General features: G+C 36.8%; 1 protein-coding gene across 1 annotated transcript in view; it reads left to right on the top strand.

Moving 5' to 3' along the window:
- Positions 1 to 23,281, top strand: part of IL1RAPL1 (interleukin 1 receptor accessory protein like 1) — a 1,180,373-nt gene that overhangs the window by 98,467 nt on the left and 1,058,625 nt on the right. The window contains exon 2 of the mRNA XM_075059862.1: positions 18,038 to 18,143. Within this exon, the coding sequence (XP_074915963.1) occupies positions 18,062 to 18,143 (82 nt within the window). The 5' untranslated portion in view covers positions 18,038 to 18,061. The remainder of the gene's footprint in view (positions 1 to 18,037; positions 18,144 to 23,281) is intronic.

Here is a 23,281-nt window from a genome sequence, read left to right as displayed (position 1 = left end):
AATCGTTTAATTCAAAAATTTGCTTAAACAGCCTCTTAAACATGCACTACAGTTACTTTCCATGATGAATACACGTGAACAGATCAATGAACAGTTTTTTTAAATGCGTGTATTCATTTTTTAAACTTATTCTTTTATAATTCCACCAGCACATAAAAAGTACAAAGAAGCAGACAACCAGATAACTCAAAGGATTGGTAGGAATATGGAACTTTTAAATTCTAGGTTACTTCTTTAAATTTAGTCCACACTTGTAATGACTGAGGGTAAAATTCTAGTCCTCTTGACTTCAATGAAGTGAAGTTTAGATCCTGAAAGTTTGGTGTGGTATGTACACCGACTTGATCGAGGTATCATTATACTTATTGGTGAAAAGGTGTTACTAATTGGGGCTTCTGTTTGTAGTGTGTATGTGGGTTTTTTATTATTTTTATTTTTATTATTGATACCCTTCTTTACAGATTTGGAAAGAATAGGCACAAGAATTTACCAAAAGAGAGAATTCCTTGTGGTCAAAACTGAGATTTTTAGCAGGTGACCATATGGGAAGCTACCTTTATTTCTATCTATTTTGTGAATAATTAAAAAAGCTTAAATCTCTAGTTTAATAGCACTACTAACTTACAGGCATTACAGTCATTCCCTGGAAAAGAAAACAAAATATATTTTTTGAAAATTGCAGTTTTTTTCCTATTCCCAAAGTTGTAATGTAACAATCTAACTTAAGCATCAATCTATGAAAAATTCCAAAAGCATGGATATTTACTCTGTAATATTGAAAAGGTTAGGATTATGCAACCTGCACGCCAATTGGTTAAACATTTATATATATTCTATATTAGTTCCTAATTTGAATTATATATTATCTTTTGATGTACTGTCATTTGAATTGATAGGCTTTGGAGAGGAGGGTTGAAGTTTTTAAAATAGTCATTATAGACATTAGACTGTAACTTTAACATCTGATATCTACCTGTCGTGGTTAGAAATGGACAATACACCTCACTGGTAAGCTTGGAATTTTACCTCTTCAATTGCATAAAGGTCTTTACAAATGTCAAATTATTAGTTATTGACTCTTTGAGATGGAACTCAATTTAAAAAGTTTCAGTCCTTGCACTAATAGCAGCTGGCACATTTTGGGAATCAGGGCCAAGGTTGTGTTTTTTTCCCCCCAGCAGATTTGATTTGTGAAAAGAAAAAGAAAAATGATAGGTATTTGAATGCTGCTTGCATATTTGAAATATTGAAAGTAGGCCTGGGTGAGATTAGTGTGCAGAGTTTTGCTGAGAAGGTCAAAGGTACAAGATAAATGCATTTTTATACAATGGATAAGGAAGTAAAGGAATGTATTCCGTGGTCACCAGGCCCACATACATGTGTATATATAGAATATATTATGGTTATTTAGTGTCTTGCACCTAGCGGGCAATCTCCAAAGAACTTATTTTTCAAAGTCAAAACTAGTTTCGCAGTTATTTCTCCTCACAATTTCAAAAACTTGAGAGGGTAATTATTAGACATTGTAAATCACTGATGTTTGAATCATTTACAAATTAATTAAATGGTGACAATCCTTGTATATAAATTGTTTTTCTCTGAACTATTACACAGAAGCTCTTGTCTCTGAATGGTAAGGTTAGCTTGTCCTTCCTTTACACAATTCTGTTTGGATTCTTAAACTCTGTTACGGCTCTTGTGTTTGGCTATGATGAGCTCAGCACATGGACACTAACTTCTTAATCAGGCTGTAGTTATGTCTATAACAGTGTAAACTTCAAATGCCTGGTTGGCTTTCTGCCGGATGAATATATTCAAAAGTCATCATCTTACTAACAATCAGCTAGCATGCTATTAGGCACATTCTGTCATCTGTCAAAGTTTGCTAGATATTGTGAACCTCCTGAAAATTTAAAATAATTGTTGTGGTCACATCAACTTTCTGTTTTAAATTCCCCTGTTTTCAGTGTAAAGATTTCATTTATCCAGGTTATTAAAATAGAAAATAAAGAATTGTCCCATCAGTAGAGTCTAACAGTTGCAGGGTTGTGTTATTTGGAACAAGCAAACATGAAAGCTTAGTTCAGCAAGGTTACTTTAAAGGAACATCTTTACAATATGTATTCTATGTCCTATCAGCATTACATGTAACTGTACTATGTTTTCCGAGCTGTTTTTTGTTACTGTCTTAAAATAAATCAAATAATAATCAATAAGGATTGTTCAAAATAAAATAAAATAAAACCCACATATTCCTGAAAAACAAAATTTTACACATTGTTGCTTTATGTGGGCTCACCAAGCAAATGGTTCTAAAGGAAAGTGAAGGAGCTGGGGGAGGGAAAATACATAAGCGCTGACTTTCAAGGCCGAAGTTCAACAACACTCTAAGTATGTTCTTCATGGGTTCTTAGTCTCATTTAAAGTTAATAGGAAATAAGTATGTGTTTAAACTTAAGTACATCTTTTTTTATGTAGGTACAGTTGGCTGAATGAGACCTTAATGAAGAAAAAATTCAGACAGAGGTCAAGATTTAAAAAACAAAGCTTCTCAAAATTGAGCCACTTACTTACCTAAATATGTACCCCTGGGCCAAGATTTAGGCATCCAATTTTGAAAATGTGAGTCAGGTTTTATTTACTTTGGCCACACATAGGAAAAAATGCCTCTCATTTCCTCAGTCAATTTATACAGAATAAATCCATACAAAATCAGGAAAAAATAATCTGTTATCCAATAGATAATAACCTCACACTAAATCAATATCATTTAAATTCCGAGTACCAGAGGGGTAGCTCTGTTAGTCTGTATTCACAAAAACAACTAGGAGTCCAGTGTCACCTTAAAGACTAACAGATTTATTTGGGCATAAGCTTTCGTGGGTAAAAAAAACACTTCTTCAAGTGCATCTAAAGGCATGAAAGTTTATTCTCAAATACATCTGTTAGTCTTTAAGGTGCCACTGGACTCCTTGTTTTTATTTAAATTCCAGTTTACTATCTAATATCTCTGGGAGAATTTTTCCTGCCGTCACATTATCAACCTGATCACTGATGTGCTGCCAGTTTTTTAAACAAGGGTCAAAACAAAAATATACCTTCAGCTCTTTATACTTCAGTGAGCCATAGGCCAAAAATGAATGTTGTAAATCCCACTTGGAATCCAGAAGTGTAGAATTATAAAGGTACCTCTCAAAGTCAAGACAATAGAGTCAGTTTCCCCATTTAAAGTGGAATTAATAGTACAATGTGTTCTGGGAATACAAAAACTATTTGCCTAGGAGCTAAATGAGCTTTGAGAATTTGAGAAATAATACCATACATCTTAGTGTCCTCAATCTTAGTGCTACCTCATAAACCAAGAATCCTTAAATGTGTTCTTTCATGAAGCTCTCCATAATACCCAATTGCCTGGTGAAATTCAATATTTTCAACAGTGTGTATGTGTATATCTCCTCCAGTTCTTATTTTCACAAACTACTTTCAGTATCATCCTATATCCAGAAACCATGGAACTCTCCTGATATTAATATTCCTGTGTAAGAGAGGCTATAGATTCATAGTAATAGCCCAGGATAAACTATCGCTATTTTAAAAGTCTATTATAAAGCAAAAAAAAAAAAAAAAAAAAGGAGGGGGCAATTGGGAGAAAAGGAAATCTGAATGTTGTTTAGGAGATTGACTCAGTAATACCACAGGCTGTAAAGACTGAATACAAAGAGACTGGAAAGGCTAAATGGAGAGGTTGTGAGAAAATGTTTCTGGATAGGTGTAGGAATCCCCTTTGCTAATGTAAAAGAAGGAGATACGCACTAACAGGGCAATTGCTTGAGCTGACAAGTTATCTTAAGGAAGACAAAGAATTATCACAACAGTTTTAAAATTGTTACAAGAAAGACATAACTTTTAAGTGAGGTCATTGAGTGTGAAATGCAAGACAAAATAGGGACCCATTTCAATACTTTAGCTATGAAAGAGGAAGGAAAGACATTTGAGGCAGGGGTGAACTCAAGTCTAAATACCCAAAATATACAAGTGTCAACCATAAAAACTGGTAAACAAGTAACCTAACCTACATGGCACAAAGAAAGCATTGGACATGGTGTTCTGTGTACTGAATACTCTAGAAACTAATTCCTTCTTCTTGTTACTGTTGTCATTAGAAGCCCCAGTCATGGATCAGGACACCACTCTGTTAGGCATTGTACAAACAGATGGTCCCTACCCCGAAGAGCTTACAATCTAAATATAAAACAAGAGCCAACAGATAGATATATACAGGAAAGTACAAAGAAACAGTACTAGTCAGCATGAGAGGCTGCGGTCTCGGCATACCAGCAGCCTAACTCTTGTCAAGTTTTTTGTAGGCATTACGGCAAAGGAGAGTAAGGAGGGATTTGAAGGAAAACAATGAAGTGGCTTTGTGGCTGTTTATGGGAGTTCCTCCCAAGTGTGAGGGGCAGCTTGGGAAAAAGCACAAAGGTGATTGTCTGAAAATTTATCAGGAGGGTGATGGCAGCTGGCATTGTAGGCCGATCAGAAGCAGGCAGCCTATTTCTCGATACTGAATGAGAGATGCAAGGTAGGGTGGGGATAGGCCATGAAGTGCCTTGAAAGTGAAGATCAGTAGCTTATATTTGAGGCAAAGTGACATGGTCAAAATGATGGGTAAAGCAAATGATCTCTGCAGCAGCATTCTGAATAGATATCAGTGGGATAAGATTACATTTAGCAAGGTCAGAGAGAAGGGTATGGCAGTAATCAAGACACCATAGGTCATGAATTAATTATTTTTTTTGGTCAAGAATTAATCTAGAATTTTATCTTTGAACATTCCAATACCACTGTAGGAAAGAAGGAAGTTGAGTCATTTGAAAATAAAAGATGTAATTTTGTTAAAGCATCTTTTGTACCTAAGATGGGGATCTGTTTGTATAGAGTAGTTAACCTGTGGCCTTTTCTGCAGCTGCACTGCAGGTGCATAGATACATATAGCTGCTGCCCAGCACAAATCTATTACAGTTTTTGTTTCCCAGGTAGCTAGCCAAAAGGTAGTTACTCTGTGGGAGGAAGAGAGAGACAGGAGAAAAAAGATGATTGGCAGTCTCTATTCAGCCAACCCTCAGACTGAGCTTGATTGTAGTTGTCTTATCTCTTGCCCTTGGTCCTCTACAGGATCAACTCACTCCTGGGAAATCTCATTGTTCCCAGTAGGAGTTCAGCTTGCTTCAGGTGATCTTTTCAGAATCCCACTACATCTCACTTGTCTCTAGTCCCCTGAGGTGCTCCCCAAGTTGCTGCAGCCTTCCAGGACCCCTTGCCACTGGCAACCTTGTACAGTCAGTGTGTCCCAAACGAGGTGGGGGGAGGGGCAGGCAAGATTAGCAAATGGCTAAGACTGAGCTCCCCTTGCTACATTTCACTAGCAGTCCCTGGCAACCTATCTGCCCCCTTATCCCTCAAGCCCAGTCCCCCTTTGTTTTAAGCTCCACTTTTGCAGGTGGAACATGTTCTGCAGGTACACCTGCTTGGCAGCATTTACCTCATTTGCGTTCTACTAGCGGGATGGGCACATGTCCCATCACACACAGCAACAACAAAATGGAATACACAAGGATCAGACAGAGTATCATCTTGTTGCTAACATATTTCAGAACTCTCTCTCTATAGTCCAATCTGAAAAGGAAACTTAATTCATTTATACTGTTTAAACAAACAAACCAAATCTGAAACATTTAACCCTTGCTAATCTACCCAGGGTTCTTCTGTTATAATTACTACTAGCAACATGGCAGCTGAATTCTGAATAGAAACTTGATAAAATTCAGGTAGATGGTATGTTTTAATAAATAAATTAAATTTCCAGATCTGGCTACATTGACTCTTTAAAATATAGTAGAGTTTCCCCTAGCACTTACAATAGTTAATTTAAATAATTTGTTTCCTGCTTATTGATACTTTCTTGGTTGTTCTGTGCCACATTGAGAAATGAGGGCATGCTACTCCTGTTGGGAACTGCAGGGAGCATGGGCATTGGCATACTGTCAATTTTGCTGAGGATGCTCAGATGTCACAAAGATGGGTGTTGTGTAGCTTTCATGGATAGATAAAATAGATGTCCTTTCTGTTACACACTCAAACTATTACAGGAACACACACAGTTTTCTAAGGAAGGGCTTGAGGCCAGGTTGACGTGGTCTCAAACTTTTGTTTGAGATTTTATTGCCAGAATTGTTTATCTTTGTGGGTGAAAGTATGGTTTCAAATTTTCCCTTTTAATCCATTATTAAGCAGTATCACCAACACGTGTATTTCCTTGCCAGGCATTTATTGGGTGTGCAGATTGTACTGCAAACTGTAGACTAGAAACTTTGTTTCTGCAACATTCACTTTGTAGTTCAAATTTGTATTCCTTCATTGTTGTGAGGTGCAGATATTCATAGAGGCATCAGCAATCTTATATTTGCATCAAAGCTACCAAATTTCTTAGATTGAATTTGAGTCGCCTATATTGCAGAAAAAAGCCCTAGCATTTGGACTAAGGCTTGTCCCAGAATATCCCAATCTCTTCTGTTGAAGCTGTTCCACTTTGTAAAAAAAAAATTAAATAATTATTGGCTTAGAAACTTGAATGTAGAGAGTGCTCTAACCACGAGACTGTTGAGTCACTCTTAATCTGATCCAAGGACTAGTGAATTATTTATACCCAGTGGAACAGCTTCAACAGGACTGAGTGAGAACATGTCACACCAGAATAGCGCATAATTCTCCACATCAGGCAAAGGGGGTGGGGGAATTGAACCTGGCTCTCCCCCATCCCAGATGAGTGCCCTGATCCATGGGCTAAAAATTATAAGGTCACCATGATTACTGCCTAATCCAAAATGTCTTTTTAGGCAAAAACTTGTAAAATTTGTGAAGTGTTGGGTCAACTGAAATTACATTTTTATGCAAATAGATTATTAATAAAAAAAAATTCCCAGTTTTACCTCTTGCTGGTGCATTAGTATGCTGAGTCTATAATCATCAAGTTGCAGCATCTCACCTGTCCACTTGCTCTCGTAAGTAGTAGTGGCTCCGTAGAGCCTGCTACCCCCGAGTACAACCAAATTCATAACTGATGGGGGCTATGCAAGATGAGAGTGGGGAGTTTGCCACGTAGCTTTCACACCTGGCTGTAGCTTTCCCTTATTAATCCATCATTAAACTGGTAATCAAATGCTAATTCGTGTCAATGAGGGAGAGCATCTAACTTTCCATGTTTGTATGATAGGGAAATAGTGCTGAGAGGATACTCAAGCATGTTCCAGTTATTTTGAATTTCCTACCACAGCTGATTTTTTCCACAGGATTATGCTGTCTACTGCTGCTGAATAATGTTTGCTGCCTTTAATAGAATGGTCAAGTGTCCAAAAGCATCCAAAATCCTTGTCTTCTGTTACCACATTTAAAGTACATTAAATAGAGCAGTCAGGGATCCATTAATCAATGTAAGCAGTGCGGAAAACATGGCATGTGTGCATAACAAACACCTTAACTTCACATACAATGTTGACATCATTGTCTGATGCAATCAATCAAAGATTGAGAGAATAAATGCTGAGTCAGTCATCAAACTGTTTGTGATTCCCTATGTAGGCTGACTGTATTGTGTAATCCTTTTAAATAGCCATGTAAATTATAAAGCTCTACTTATATCTTAATTTATTTTTGGAATTGAAGATTTGTCATATTTTTATGAGCAAATAATTTGTTCAACGCGTAAGAGAGATGCCATCTTTACAGTGCCTATTACTAGGGTCGACCCTCTCCTGGGTTTTTGGGTGCTACTGCAATGTAAGTAATTGTTATTATTATCCTTCTTCTCTGAAAAAGGATATTGCAAATATTTAAGAAGATGAATGAAAAAGTATAAATTATCAAGGGAGAACATCCAAGAAAGGGCAGTAATGTGGGTCAGTTCCAGCCACAAATGTGATGATGCAATTGAGTAGAAACCCCCACAAAAATCACAAGATCTATTCTGCTAGATTCCTATTTGCAGACTGAGCAGCCAAATTGGTTGTCTGTTTCTACTTGGAGCATTGTCACAACATCACATCACTCTTGTGCTTTACCAGTAAGATCCTTTTTTATTGTTCTGTAAGTTTCACTGCTTTCTTACACTTAGGAGTGCTGCTAAACACGGAGGGATAAGAATGACTTGCAAAAAAATCCAAAGATTTAAGAATCCAAAACTTTGTACATCAGAACCTTAGAGTTGTGAACACCAGAGTTACAAACTGATCAGTTAACCACACACCTCATTTGGAACCAGAAGTACTCAGTCAGACAGCAGCAGAGACCAAAAAAAAAAAAAAAAAAGCAAATACAGTACAGTACTGTGTTAAATATAAACTACTAAAACAAAAGAAAAGGAAAACAGCATTTTTCTTCTGCATAGTAAAGTTTCAAAGCTGTATTAAGTCAATGTTTAGTTGTTAACTTTTGAAAGAACATCCATAATGTTTTGTTCAGAGTTACGAACATTTCAGCTTTATGAACAACCTCCGTTCCCAAGGTGTTCGTAACTCTGAGTTGCTCTACTGTATTGCCTTCTATTGCACTTGATTCTGGCTTCTTATGACCACTTGATTCAGTTTGGCCTCTCAGGATTTTTACTTTTGGAACCTTTGAAAAGGTTACTGTCTTAGATACTTCTTTAATGTTTTTAATGAAGTAAACACTAATGGGAATTGTGTGATCATGGGAGACTTTAACTTCCCAGATATAGACTGGAGGACAAGTGCTAGTTACAATAATAGGACTCAGATTTTTCTGGATGTGATAGCTGATGGATTTCTTCACCAAGTAGTTGAAGAACCAACAAGAGGGGATGCCATTTTAGTGGATTTTAGTGTGAGTCGATGAAGAATAACTTCAGGTAGAAAACTCAAGTAAGCTTAGAGGAAAAGCTTTCGTATCTAGCTTAATTAACATAGTGAGATATAATATCGGTTCAGAGACTAACGTAAGGAACGATAAACAAAAATAGATCTGGGAATTAGGTTTTCTGATTTTCACAAATGGGCTAACTGCTAAAAAATTAAGGAAATGAGCTGGTTGAGGAGTTGAGATGTGGACTGAAGAACTTGGATCTAAAGGCAAAGTAAGAGCGCCTGTAATTAACACTAATCAAGTCAAAAGTTCGCAGATACTATCAGATGAGCCTCATCTCTAGAAAAGGTGGGGTTGAAACACTAAACCATAGCAGGAGTTTGTAGACCAAGCTGGATGAGCAAACATCTTCAAAGAGAGTGATTAATAAAAAAGCAAGATCAACCGTGACAAGGAGTGGTGAAGAGTGGAGGGATTAGAAAAGGAATAGGGAGTACTACTCTTATATGAAGGTCAGAGCAAGTGGTAGGCATGACAGTGCACGAAAGCATGGCTTAAAGCCATGTAGAGTTGGACCGTTGCAAAGGAATTAAAAACCAACAGTAAAGGTTCTATAGTCAGTACTCAATATAGATAGAAAATAAAAGAAAGATGGACCGGCTAAAAACATATTGGGATGAATGGAGTTAAGGATAATCTAGACATGCCCAATATCTAAACAAATACTTGCCTCAGTCTTTAATAACCTAAATGAGGAGCTTAGGATACATGGAAGGATGACAAATGGAATGAGGATATGAAGGTATCTATTACCAATCGAAGTAGAAGCCAATAGTATCGAAAATAGCTTAAGGACAAAGCGAGAGGCACCAATAATCTTCATCCAAGAATAGTTAAAGGAACTGGCACCACATGAAATTTAGCAAGCCCATTAGCAAGAATTTTTAATAAATCGCGTAAATTCAGAGTAGTTTACCGTACGACTGGAGAATGCTAACATAGTTCCTATTTTTAAGAAAAGCGATGATAAATGGATCATCGGAGCCTGTTCTAGCTTTGAGTAATCTCGTACAACATGTTTAGTGGAGATAGTTATGTACATAAGGTCTCGAAAGATGTAGATCTTGGAGAAACGAAGTCCTACATACACATGTTTAATATATCAAAGGTCACTAGATTCATCTGCCAAACCAACCTGATCTCCTTTTTGAGAAGTGATAGACAGTTTTTTAAGATAAAGGAAAGCAGTGGATCTAATACTCCTTTGTTTCAGTAGGTTTGCACGTATATTTATTAGTTAAATTGGAAAAGATGGGGATCAATATGAAATGAAGGTGATAATGGAAAACTGGTTAAAGGGAGACTACAACGGGTTGTACTGAAAGGATGACGTCAGGCTGGAAGAGGTTAGTGGAGTTCCTCAGGATCAGTTTTGGGACCAATCTTATTTAACCTTTTTTATTACTGACCTTGGCACAAAAAGCGGTGTATGTGTCCTAATACAACTTTGCTCGATGGACAGCAAGCGGGAGGAATGCAACTGAGCGATGGACTTTCCTAGATCCTGATACCTCATGAGATGATGACTGTAAACTGGAGTAATAATAATAAGAGATAATTTAAAGTGAAAGTGCACAGCTCATGCATTAGGGATTAATAACAAGAATTTAGTGTAATATGGGTAGCATAATCAGTTAGTAACAAGTAGAGGGAAGACCTTAGTAGGTTTGATATCAGGCTTGGTAGCGACATGACTATGAGCGCCAATGTTAATTGCCATGCGTTAAAAAAGCAAAATGCAGTTTTAGGATGCATCAGGCGAGGTATTCCAGCAAGACTAAGAGTGGTGTTAGTACCTTTATACAAGGCACTGGTGAGACTCATCTGGAATACTGTGTTGCAGTTCTGGTCTCCCATGTTTAGAAGGTTGATATTTAAACTGGAACAGCGTTCAGAGATGGGTCTACTAGAATGATCCAAAGAATGAAAACCTGTCCTTATGAAAGGAGACTCAAAGAGTTTGGCTTGTTTAGCCTGACCAAAAGAAGGTTGAGGGGGATATGATTGTTCTTTATAATATATCAGAGGATTAAATATCAGGAAGGAAGAGGAATTATTTATAAGCTTAGTGTAGTACTAACTGTGACACAGAACAACAGATATAAACTGGACCAGGAAGTTTAGACTTGAAATCGATGAAGGTTTCTACCATTAGAGGAGTGAAGTTCTGAACAGCCTTCCAAGGGAGTATGTGGGCAAAAGACTATCTGGCTTTAGGACTAAGCCTTGTAAGTTTTGGAAGGGATGGTATGATGGGATAGCCTAATTTGCAATGTTAGCAATTTTGATCTTTGATTATCGCAGATAAGTGGCCAGTGGTCTGTGATGGGATGTTAGAATGGTTGGATCTGAGTTACTACAGAGAATTCTTCCTGGGTACTGGCTGATGAGTCTTGCCCACATGCTCAGGGTTTAATTGATCGCCATATTTGAGGTCAGGAAGGATTTTCCTCAGGGCAGATTGGCAGAGGGCCCTGGGTTTTTTTTGCTTCCTCGCAGCATGAGGCAGGCGGTCACTTGCTGGAGGATTCTCTGCAGCTTGAGGTCTTCAAACCACAATTTGAGGACTTCAGTAAGTCAGACATAGGTTAGAGGTTTGTTACAGGAGTGAGTGGATGAGATTCTGTGGCCTGCATTGTGCAGGAGGTCAGACTAGATGATCATAATGGTCCCTTCTGACCTTAATGTCTTTGAGTCTATAGTCCTTGTTCTTTGAAACAGATCTGTTTTTCTCTGACATTTTTAATGCTGTCAATACTCTTCATCTGTTCCAGGATGCTAATGTAGTAGGTCATGAAAATGAATTGACACCTGTTTTTGAGATCATGATGGTTCTAATTTGTTATTGTGTTAACAGCATGTTAAGAAGGGTCATACTGCCTGGAAGTAATTATTGTATAGAAATCAACGGTACTAATTTAATAGTGCCCATATGTGTTGTAAAGTGACTCTTGCAACACTTCCATGAAGACTGATGGTGTGCTGCTTAGGGACTTCCAAAGAGCTACATAAAAACTTCATGTTGCTGAACAGCATTGCTAAAGGACTTTTTATTTAAGTCTTCTGGCTGTGCTGTCCCCCTGCAAATTCATTACTCTGTAGTAAGTACTCTAGAGCAAGCCTGGTTGTGCAATAGACAAACCATCACTACTGAACAGAAAAGTATAGTTGCTTCCTGGAGTATTTCTCTGCCTGCAGGGGGAGATTGACAATCCTGAGATTTTCCTGTTGTGGCTGACCCATTATCATATCTGGGTTCCTCTGCCATTTGAAAACACATTGACATTAAATAAATTGTTAGTTAAAAAAAAAAACAGACAAACAATAGAGTCTGACTTTAGGGCACTGACCCAAAGCCCACTGAGGTCAAAGGAAAGACTTCAGTGAGCTTTGACTAAGGCTTAGGAGAGTGCAACTAAAATTGGGACTGAGGAACTGTCTTTCTTGAAGCCAGCCTTGGCACACGACACCTCTCACTGTTTTTCATTTATTCCATTCAATAGAACTGTTCAAAAAATGGTTTTCCCCATGGAAAATTTCAATGAAAAGAAAACAAAAATACATTGTTAATCTAAAATTTCGCTGGAAAAAATTATTTTAGGCAGAAATTTGAATATATTCATATTTGTCCAGAACCTGAAAACAGGTGTTTGACCAGTTTTAAAATCTGCCATAGAAAAGATACTTTTAAAAATGTTTAGTCTAGAGCTCCTTTTTTTCTAGAAAAATAGGTCTGACTAAAAGTTTTTGATCAGTCCTACTATTCAGCTTCATTTCCATTTTTGAGATTCCCACAGTCAAGTCACCTTTATTATCAGCAGCTGAAAATTATGAGTTTTGGAGACAATGCTTAGAGCTGAGAGATCTCCCAAAGCCTGAAGTTAGCCAGAAGTAGGGCCTCCAAATAATCCTGGTTCTGAGTTTACCAGTGTTTTGTTTTTTTTTCATAGTCACGGATTGCACTCACTCTAATAGCTTATAAGTTAAGAAATCCATGTCTGCATTACTATACTGGGAAAACATTGCTTAATTTCACAATTACCATTGGCATTTATGGTCTTACTGCTAGACACGTCCATCCTTCTCAGAAGTGTTGTCATTAGAGACACTGGCAGCAAGAGAGTGCTGTGGGAGAGACTGGAAACCATTTATTAACCTGTTTTTGTAACAACCAGGAGGGGGACCAATTTTATTTTCAGAACTTGAACACAGTGTTCTTTCCATGATTGTTAATGCATTTGAGAGTTAAACTAGATTACCTTTGCAATACCTTTTAACCCTGTGGTTCTGTGATTATATTCCTTTCACAAAGTGGGATGCCTCCAGTGCTAGGCTCAGAGATGCCATAGTGTACTACATTTAAAAGATATATATATAACAGTTTGTTCATGGTAACAAGGGCTTATTGCCTTGTGAACTCTTAGGCAGTTAGCCTTCTAAAACTTGTGTTTTCCATTACAACCCTAAAATAACACTTTAAATTAACTAGGAGTTCCACACCGGAACAAAACTGAGACCTTTTGAAAATTTTCATGTCAAAATGAGACCGAGACCCTCCCCAGACTAGTCAATACCCTGATGCCTAGGGTACTCCTCAGGTTCACATCCCCTACTCCAGATCAGGCAGAGCAGAATCATGAAGCTGAATGTCTTACATCCCAGATGAGTGTCCTAATCACTGAGCAATAGGTTATTCTGGGCAAGTTATCTTTCTGGCTGTTTTCTGTCTCTGGTTTTAACAAGAAATTTCATTCTTGACCTGAAAAAATGGTACAAGATAAACCAAATCCAAAAATTGAGAAAAATTTCAGCGAATTGACAAAATCCATTTCAGATTGCATAGAACATGTCATTCAACACAAAACAAAATTCACAAAATGATTGTAGTACTAGAGCCCTCCCTTTTAAGCTTTAACCTAATGGCTAGGTGTTTGCCTAGGTTCTGGAAGTTCCTGGGTTTAATTCCCTCCCCCGCAACGCAGAGAAGGGATTTGAGCTTGCATATCTTACATTGCAGATAAGTGCCCTAACCATTAGGCTATGGGATATTCTAGTATAGGTTATTCTCCTGTTCCACTTTGTAAAAATAGTTTAACTCCATGTTCCAATTACTATTTAACTTGCGTTTCCCACATCATAGGTGAATATTTTAACCAGCAGGTTATACAATCAGTCTCACTCCCTTTCTTTGGCTCGCTATTTATTGTCATTCATAGCTGCAGTTCATAGTCCTTTTGTATCTAAGGGCTTGTCTACACTACCGCGCAGGGTCGATCTAAGATATGCAACTTCAGCTACATGAATAGCGTAGCTGAAGTCAACGTACTTAGATCTACTTATTGCAGTGTCTTCGCTGTGGTAAGTCAACAGCTGATGCTCTCCTGTCAACACTGCTTGCTTTCCTCATTCTGGTGGAGCACCGGAGTTGACAGGAGAGTGATCAGCAGTCAATTTATCGTGTCTATACTAGACACGATAAATTGATCCCAGCTGGATCGATCGCTGATAGTGTAGACAGGTCTTGAAAAAATGCTTTTTTGGCCCAAACTATATACTGACTTCATGTCAAATTCACAAATAGTAATGGATGAACCAAAACTACCTTTTTCAGCCAATAAAATATTCATCCAAAAAAACAATTTGCCTGTCTCTAATCAAAACTGATACTTTTCCAAAGAATCATTCAATTTTGACAAATTGGTATATTTCAATGAAAACTTTTACTGAGAAATTTCCAAGCAACAAGGAAAAGAAGAGAAAATATACCACGTGCAATATATACAAGGCACTAATTTAACTTTTGGAATTTCCCAATTTTTGAAGTGGTTAATCTTACAGACTAATGTTCCATTAGTGCTAGTTATTTCCACTTTTCTGAAAAAAAGAGAGCAAGAGACTCTGGTAGTCATACAGCTTACAAATTCCACTGACTCTTCCAAGGTCTTCTTTTTCCTTACTCTGAAGATATTCACCTTGGATCTTTTTGGCATGGAAGTTCTTTCAACCAACAAGTATACACTTGCTTACATATAGTCACCTGTAGATTTAGCAGAATGTACTACTGCACATGCTCAAGCAAGCTGTTTTTGAATGACCGGTTCTTTTTTAAATTAAAACCTTTTTCATGCAGAGCAAGCAAAGGCCTTGTCCTCAATGGTAGACATGTGCATGCCAAATTTCTTGATTTAGACTTTGGTTATGTATGCTGTACTCTCTTCTGAAAATATATGGTGAATTATTTTAAAGTTAAATGTATATTTTTGCAGTCTCTGCCACACTCAAAAGTAGCCAACAGTATTTTGGTCAAACTTTTTAGGCAGATGCTCTGTATGAGAAGTTTCACAAGGTGATACTTTTGAAAGAGATAAGTGTGTGGAAAACAAGTCTTGTGATTGAAATTGTGCTGCAGGTTTAATTATACTGGTGATGCTACCAAGTATCTGCTGTAAAACTTTCTAGAACCTGGGACACAGCTGTCTTGTGAGGGTTAATGAATATTTCAGATGAGCTTAGAAATATTCAGGTGAAAGATTTTGAATGACTGTGAGATTTTATTGCCTGTTTACTTCAAAAAGTTAATGGGCCAAAGTTAGAAGAGGAATTTGATCGACTGAGTCTGTCACACATTCATATTGTTATATTTACTGGTGTCTTCTTAGATTCAAACTTTAAAATTATTGCATGAACAATAAGAAATGTTCTCTTCAGCCTTATGGCTATAAGAAAAATGTACTTGGATCTGTTTTCACAGCTATAATTCATTTGGTGATCTTGCAGTACATAGTGAAATCCTGTAGTTCTTTGGACAGCATTTATTAGGCTCACACAGAGCGAGGGGCTGACTCTTGCTGATACCCTGGAGGCTGAAGATATCAGCTTCAGGATTTTCTGCAGCATCAGTTAGTGCAGTGACTGAGAAATGGGATTTTGGTTTCAGAATTGTTTGACTCAGGCCTGCTGTGCAATGTGACACAGTGCTTTAGATGTATCTGTTCTGATTCACCTCTGGGTAATTAGCCTTCATTTTTACATTTTAAAACATTCTAAATACCAAAAATCATGTGTTAGAAACTAAAACTATGGCTGAGCATTAGCATTAGGTTGAATCTTACTCCCAGAAATCCAGACAGCTTTATCAGTTAATTCTTCACCCTGATAGTTAATTTGACATCTTTTCTAATTTTTATACCGTCTCTTTCTAAGGTTGTTGGTGACTTCTGGTGATTAATGATAAATGACCTTCTCCCACTTGAGAATGCAAATCTAGTAGAATTGGTTCTGAGCAAATGAATGAATTAATACTTGACATAATTGTATAATAAATACATAAGCATTAAGTTTCTGAGATGGCGCAAAAATGTGACTGTCAAGGCACACTTTCTTGCTTTCTCATCTCTAATAAAGTCATAATCATAACTGTTGCAGGGTTGATGCTCTTAGTTCCCAAATGTCTTGAAAAGTAATATTGTACTATACAGGAATTGACAGTGACATTTTCAATGAGGTTCTGCAGTCTTTGTCTAAGAAATTCTGCCCTTCTATATGCTAGGCTACATCTACCCCATTTCTTATCTGTTTTTCCCACCTGCTTTAAGGCAATAATGACATTTAGGGTAACATTTTCAAAAGCACCCAAGCGACTGACTTAGGACCCCAAATCCCATTTTCAAAAGAGACTTAGGCGTTTAGGGATCTAAATCTCACTGAAAGTCAGTGGCGTTCGATGTGACTTCTGAAAGTGGGACACTGGCTTCTAAAACATTTAGGCACTTTTGAAAATATTACTCTTTAGGTTCAATGCAAAATCCTATTGATTTCAACACTAACAAGGATGGGGCCTTCCTTTATATCATTAAAGTGCTCCTCTCCAGTGCCAGATCTTTCCCCTGAGCTGACAAAGCTGTGTATAGTGCTCCTCATGGCATATATACAGATAGGCATTGTTGAGTAGGTGTGAGATTTGGTCTTCATCCCATTTTTAAAAAATAGTGGCGGATGGTCCTAAGATCTATATTGGTACCCTCTACCTCAGTGCTAGTTCCTGGCCCTGTGAGGGCCAACCCACTGAGGGTAACCCAATTCATCCCATGAAAAGGTGAGTGCCCAAAGTGGTGGTAACCATTGAATTCCACACTGGTTTACAAGGAGGGAGGGAATGAATAGTGCAATAGGTCCCCCAACCCATTCTGTCCCTCATGAATATATTGCTCACTCGCCAGATCATGTTCTTTGGGGTCTAGGAATAATGAGAGTACATACACATACATACTCCATACAGGGGAAGAATGAACCATTAGCTAGAGAATCCCTGTAATGTGGATCTCTAGGAGATGAATAGTGACTACATTGTAGGCAAATCCTGCAGTCCTTATGCACTCCTGACTCCTGTTGAAAGTAGTGGCATTACACAACCACACCCATAGCTAACTATTACTCAGTATACTTTAGACTAAGAGATTATTCAACGGTTCCTCTTACAGGTTCCTTTTACAGTTTTATCAGAAAGATGATCAGACTGTTTTTTTATTAACTCTTTAGTGTTAGATGTAATAATTCTGATCAGCCAATGAGAATGAATCAATTAAAGCAAATTATTTATTTTCTGTAAGAGGTTAATGATCTAATGATAAACAGAATGTTTTGTCTTCTTTGTTTTCAAAAATTAAAGAGAAAAGAAAGAAAAAAAACATTATATTGTCAATTCAGTAAAAGGATCAAATTCTTTGCTGGCATAAACTGACTTCCATAGAATTTGACCCAGCATATAATAGGTACATTCATATATGTGGTGCATTTTCACGAGGCAGAAAAAATTACAAATCTTTCCCCTTACAGTGGTATTGAGGCTCCAGAGCTAAACCTAAAAAAAAAAAAATTAATCTTCCTGGTATTACAGTGAGTTCAGCTCTGTTTTTTTAATTGTATTTGGTTCCAGCCCAGCATCTTAGCACGAGTAGAACTGAGGTCACGCTTCTACAGTTTCTTTTTTATGATTTAGTTACTAAAAATGTATTTCAGCAAAAACATAAAAATGAAGCTTTTTAATATTCTTACAGGATATATATATATTATTTATTATTATTTTTTTTTGGTGCTTTAGGGAGCAGCCGTTAAGAGCTGGAAGATGAAAGCTCCTATTCCACACTTGATCCTCTTGTATGCTACTCTTACTCAGAGCTTGAAGGTTGTGACCAAAAGGGGCTCAGGTGAGTAGATTTTCTCCCTTTTTCCATTAGGTTGGATGTTGTGGTTACAAATTTGTATGTAAACCATGTTTGTGACTTGGAAAATATACAGTAAGAAGTTGTTTCATTCCTTTCTGGACACAGTGGTTAATAGGGTTTCAAAGTCAGCAACAACAACAAAATGGAACATTTTTAACTCTGTAGTTTCTACAAATATCTATGGACAGCTTTCTGCTACATTCCTTTGACTGAAAAAATGCAGCAGGCTATGGATTAATTGAAGTTATATAGACAATCTGATGACTTATTTTCTAAAGGGAGAAGGGTTTTTTTGTATTTAAGTTATTCTCAATTAAATAGAATGTAATATGTCCTCACGAGGCGGGGCAGGGGGTGAGGACAGTATTTTCTTTGGATTTTTTTTTTTGGAATAGCTTTATTGCAATTGAAATGTTAGCTTGTATTTGTGGCTGTATATGTTTAGTGATTGTAGACTCTTCTAGAATAGAGTTGTTAGATATGCTGTTCAGGTGATTTTGGTTTATGTCATGCAATTTTGTAAATCAAGGAACAGATTCAAGCACATGAAATGCAATACCTCTAGAAATAATAAACGATATGATGTAACTTAGTATAGCCCCACTCAGTTGTGAATGAATAGATTAATACACCAAAGCAAATACTGACAATTTTTGCCTCTATCTGGATTGCTAAAGACTTATACACTTTTCATATGACTATTAAAGATGAGTTGAGTCAAGGCATTATCAAGCTATTTGCATATTGATATGTGATAGGAATAAAGGAGCTTCAGTACTAGTCGTGACAGTAGATTTTGGCTGTCATCCTTGATAAATGCTTGAACTTTTTCTTCTTAATCTTTGTCTTGAAGTCATAAAATTGTACAATGAAAACTTTACAAGACACTAATTTATACAAACTCCTGCAACAAAGAACAAACAAATATCTCAGCTGAAATTTTGATTTTCTATATTAGACTACTTCCAGTGGGTAACCACTTTTGTTAGTCTTGGAGTGTTTGCTTATGGTCGTTTTCACTCTATTATTTAACTAAATCTGTATTCCGTGTATACCTTAATCTCTATCTACTGAGGTCAATTTGAAGCAAAGGGATGCAGAATTGGTTCCTAGATCATCTCATATTTTTGATAAATTACTAACGTCAGAAAAAATATTCATATGATCAACTTGATCAGCTGATGAAATACCAAAAATGTTCAAATAGTCAGAAGTGTGTGTCTGTGTGGTCAGGGCGCAGATTACAAATATGTAGCAGCACTACAATGTTAAGGTGTACAAAAGCCAGGACATTACAAAATTTAAATTTGCTCCCCAAAAGTGATTTCATTCATGTTGAATGTCTTTTGTGATGTGCAAACCTGCCATAAATTATAATATTTTCCAACCTATTAAATGGAAACCAGAAAATAGACAGTACTAACTGTGTGCAAAATGGTTCAGCTAATTTTGTGTTAGAAATATAGATCCTGGTCCTGCAACATCAAAATTTTGGAGTTTTGGAGTAATCTATTACAGAGGAAGCATCACTTGGGAGATTCTGAATTTAGGGTTTCTACTGTTAGAGCCCATGTTCGTGAAAGTGAAGTTGTACTTTATGCAAAATCATTATAAGCATGTTCAATTATTTTAGTCACAAAAATGACTTTTACAGTGACATTACGGGATAAAAAGAAATGGCCAACTATGATGTGTATATCTGTGTTCTGCCACGACCTTACACAAATGGTGTCTTTGGTTCTTATCGTCTCACTTTTGTCTATTTTTTTTTTCTGTTATCTTCAATGCAAGAAAAATTGGACCTGTGCTGAATTTTCAGTTAGGAAAAACATTAGTGCCTTCAGCTTAGCCAAACCAAGAAAAAATTTCCCGAGTTCTTCAATGAAATATGACACTCTGAACTCACCCACATAGTACAGATATGATAAAGAAAACGGTACCTAATTTAGAAAAAAAAATGAGATTACATTTGTAGCCTTGGAGAAGAAAGAGGAAATGGAGAAATCAGAGCTAAAGGCCAAATGTAAGTTATCCTCATCTATTGATTTGACCTTGGATTGGGAATCAGGAGATCTGTCCAGGTTCTGACATTGTTTTCCTGTGTAACCATAAGCAAACCTTCCCTAGTTTTCACCTTCTATAGACATATACCTACCTCAGATGTGATGTGAGGCTTCACAAATTGTTTGTGAAACAATTTGTTCCTCAGATGAAAGATGCTATGTAACCAGAAGATAATATTGAGTTGATCCTGAAATTTTGATTCAGTGTTCAATCAGTCCTTACCAAGGCAACATTTCATTGACTTTAGTGAGAATTTTGTCTGAGTAAACACTGAAGGCTGGATTCTGTTACCATTGCTCATGATGGGTAGTGCCTTACACAGTCAGTAGCCCCTTTGAATTCAGTGGGGTTTGTTGCAGAATAAGGAGCTACTCAGTGTGAGCAAGGGTTAGGGTCGCTTTTGCTGCAGTGGATGAGTTGCCTGAAAAGGGGATGCAGGATTTTTTACTAAGAAAGTAAAATTGTTTTCCTGAGACTAATACAACTTTCTGCGGACTACTCTTAGAAACGCAGGAAAAGTCTATAACCAGAAAAGTCTACAACCAGAACTTTTGGTTCCGTGTGGAAACACTGACTTGAGTGAAAAAATCCCCTCTGCTTCTTGGTTCATGTTTACTTGTGTTTATCCATTCAAACCAAAATGTATATCTATTTGGATCAGAAGTTCAGCTAATTTTATTTTTATTTCCTTAGGAAATCGTTTGTTGGGCTGGATGGTTAAAATACATTATACTTTTTTCAAAGTTGAATACTACTATAGTTCTTATTTTCCTTGCATGAAAAATCAGAGACTGGGGGCCAAAAGAGAAACCAAAGCAGACTATAACGTAGAAAATTTTGAATGGAAAAAAAATGGGGTAACGTTACTTGAAAATCTGATATGCTCTGTTCTTTTTGACGTCATGGTGCATTATAGACAATGCTAAACTAAAATGGGAAAAATGATATTTATGCTGGTAAACACTGGATTGAGAACAATCACATATCCTGAGAGTTTTAATCTATGAGTTAGAAAATAATGAGATTCCTTGTGTAATAATTCAGGATGTGATGCAGATGCCAGAAACAAAAATTTGTAAATTGTCTTTCTCTGTAATAGCTGAAAGAGAAGAAATAAGTTACTTTTTATTTCCTAATTTTTAATACTTAATTATTTGTACTTTATTTGCAGTCTGAAAAGGCAGATGTTATCATTGGTGAAACCACAGTTACTACAATTTGAGCAGTCTACTTTGCCTATTATTCAGTAGAATTTTTTTTTGTCGGGAGATGATGTGCACTTCAGTTTTCACCTGTGCATTTCATCTGTTATTTTGTAGTTTCACAGCATTAAAATAAAATCCTTATAAGGTCAGTGGACCAAAACAATTTTGTCTCCATGTCTTCAAAGGAATTGAGGTTCAAGTACAGAATTGTCATAAAATTTACTCTAGATGGATCTCCTAAACTTTCCTTTTTGGTGTCGGAAAGAATGTTTGGCTCAAGTGGTAAGGAAGTGCTATAGCAGAGGACACTGAGCATCTTCCTATTACAGAATTAATGGTGTTATGGTAATATTCTGCCTCACATATAAAAGTAGAATAGGAGGTAAAGGGAAGGCAGGAGGGATGGAGTAAAAGCTGTTAAACGCTGTTTTTAATCCTCTTATAATTTAAACCAACTCAAGCAAGTGCCTGGAGTCTTTATCAAGATAGCAGACGCTAAGACCTTGTGTAGGAATGGAGGACTCTTTTGATGCATCAGTCTTGATTTAGCTGCTAAATCCTACATTAAGACTCATGGAGGACATGAAGAATTTTGGGGGGCCGAAAGGAAAATAAGACAACGAGGATCATAAGGGAAACAACAAAAATTGGGGACGAAGCTTGAGTCAAGGTTTATGTAGTATAGCTGTTTCCATGGTAGCAAGACAGCCAAATACCAGGAATACGCTGAATGTTGCACCCTATGTGCTCTGTTGATTATTGGATATGTGGCCTGTTCTAAGGGTATAATATAGGTGAATTTTTTTTACCGCTCCTGAGCTGGCAATTAGTATACAGCTGTGTTATAAAAATAGAGACTAGTTAGCAGGAAGTGTGTTGGGTAATATGATCTTTGAACTGCTGTTTAGATCTGTTAATATATTTTGACATTTCCATAAAACTTTTTTAAGCAGCTCATATTGTGCATTTTATAAGATAATAAATGGTGAACTTTAATCTGTTTCTCCATTTCTGCAGTCAAGGTGCTGTAAGTACTAGAGCTGATACAAAAAATCAAGCATTTTTTTTTTCTGGTAAACAAAGTTTTTTAGTTAAAATGTTTCATGGGAATGTACCAGTTTTGACAACTTTTTTTTGTTGAGAAGGATTTCCTTCCCCTTCCCCCCAGGTCTGGGAGAAGAAGACTTTCACCCTAGAATAGCTTATAAGCTGATGGTTAGGGATGTGAGGAGCCAAATTCAAGGCGCTGTTCAATTCAAAACAGGAGCAACAGGGAATGGATAATTTGATGATTACTTGTTCTGTTCATTCCCTCTGGGGTACCTGACATTGGCCACCATCAGAAGACAAGATACTGGGCTAGAAGAACCTTTGGTCTATCCCAGTATGGACATTCTTATGGTTTTGAAACTGTTTTTCCTACATTCACTCAGCTATTGGATACTCTGATCTCTCTCTCTCTCTATCTAATTTGATGAAAAAAATGATGCAGCTTTTTGTTTCAGAGCAAAAAGAAAACACATTCTGAAATCCCTGAAAGATTTCACAAAATGGAATTGCTCATTTCGTCATCTGACTAGTAAACACTGATTCTCCTCTCATTCCCATATTTTTCCACTTTATTTTACTATTTTTCCTCAGTATTGTTCAAATGCCTCCTGGTCCTAGTTTGGTGAAATATTTTTATATTCAACTTTTGTATTAAGTATTATTTTCCATATTTAAAAATCATAGGTATCTAACACTATCAGTAACAGGCTAGAATAATAAATCTGGAAGATTTGTAACCATGTAATTTACATTTTACTCTTTATGATATCTCTTTCCTTGTTTATTTGGTGTTTTTGTTTT

Source organism: Chelonoidis abingdonii, chromosome 1 (genome assembly GCF_003597395.2).
Source record: "Chelonoidis abingdonii isolate Lonesome George chromosome 1, CheloAbing_2.0, whole genome shotgun sequence".
NCBI classification, from domain to species: Eukaryota; Metazoa; Chordata; order Testudines; family Testudinidae; genus Chelonoidis; species Chelonoidis abingdonii.
Note: the sequence above shows the minus strand (reverse complement) of the source record. Positions and strands in the feature narration are given on the sequence as shown.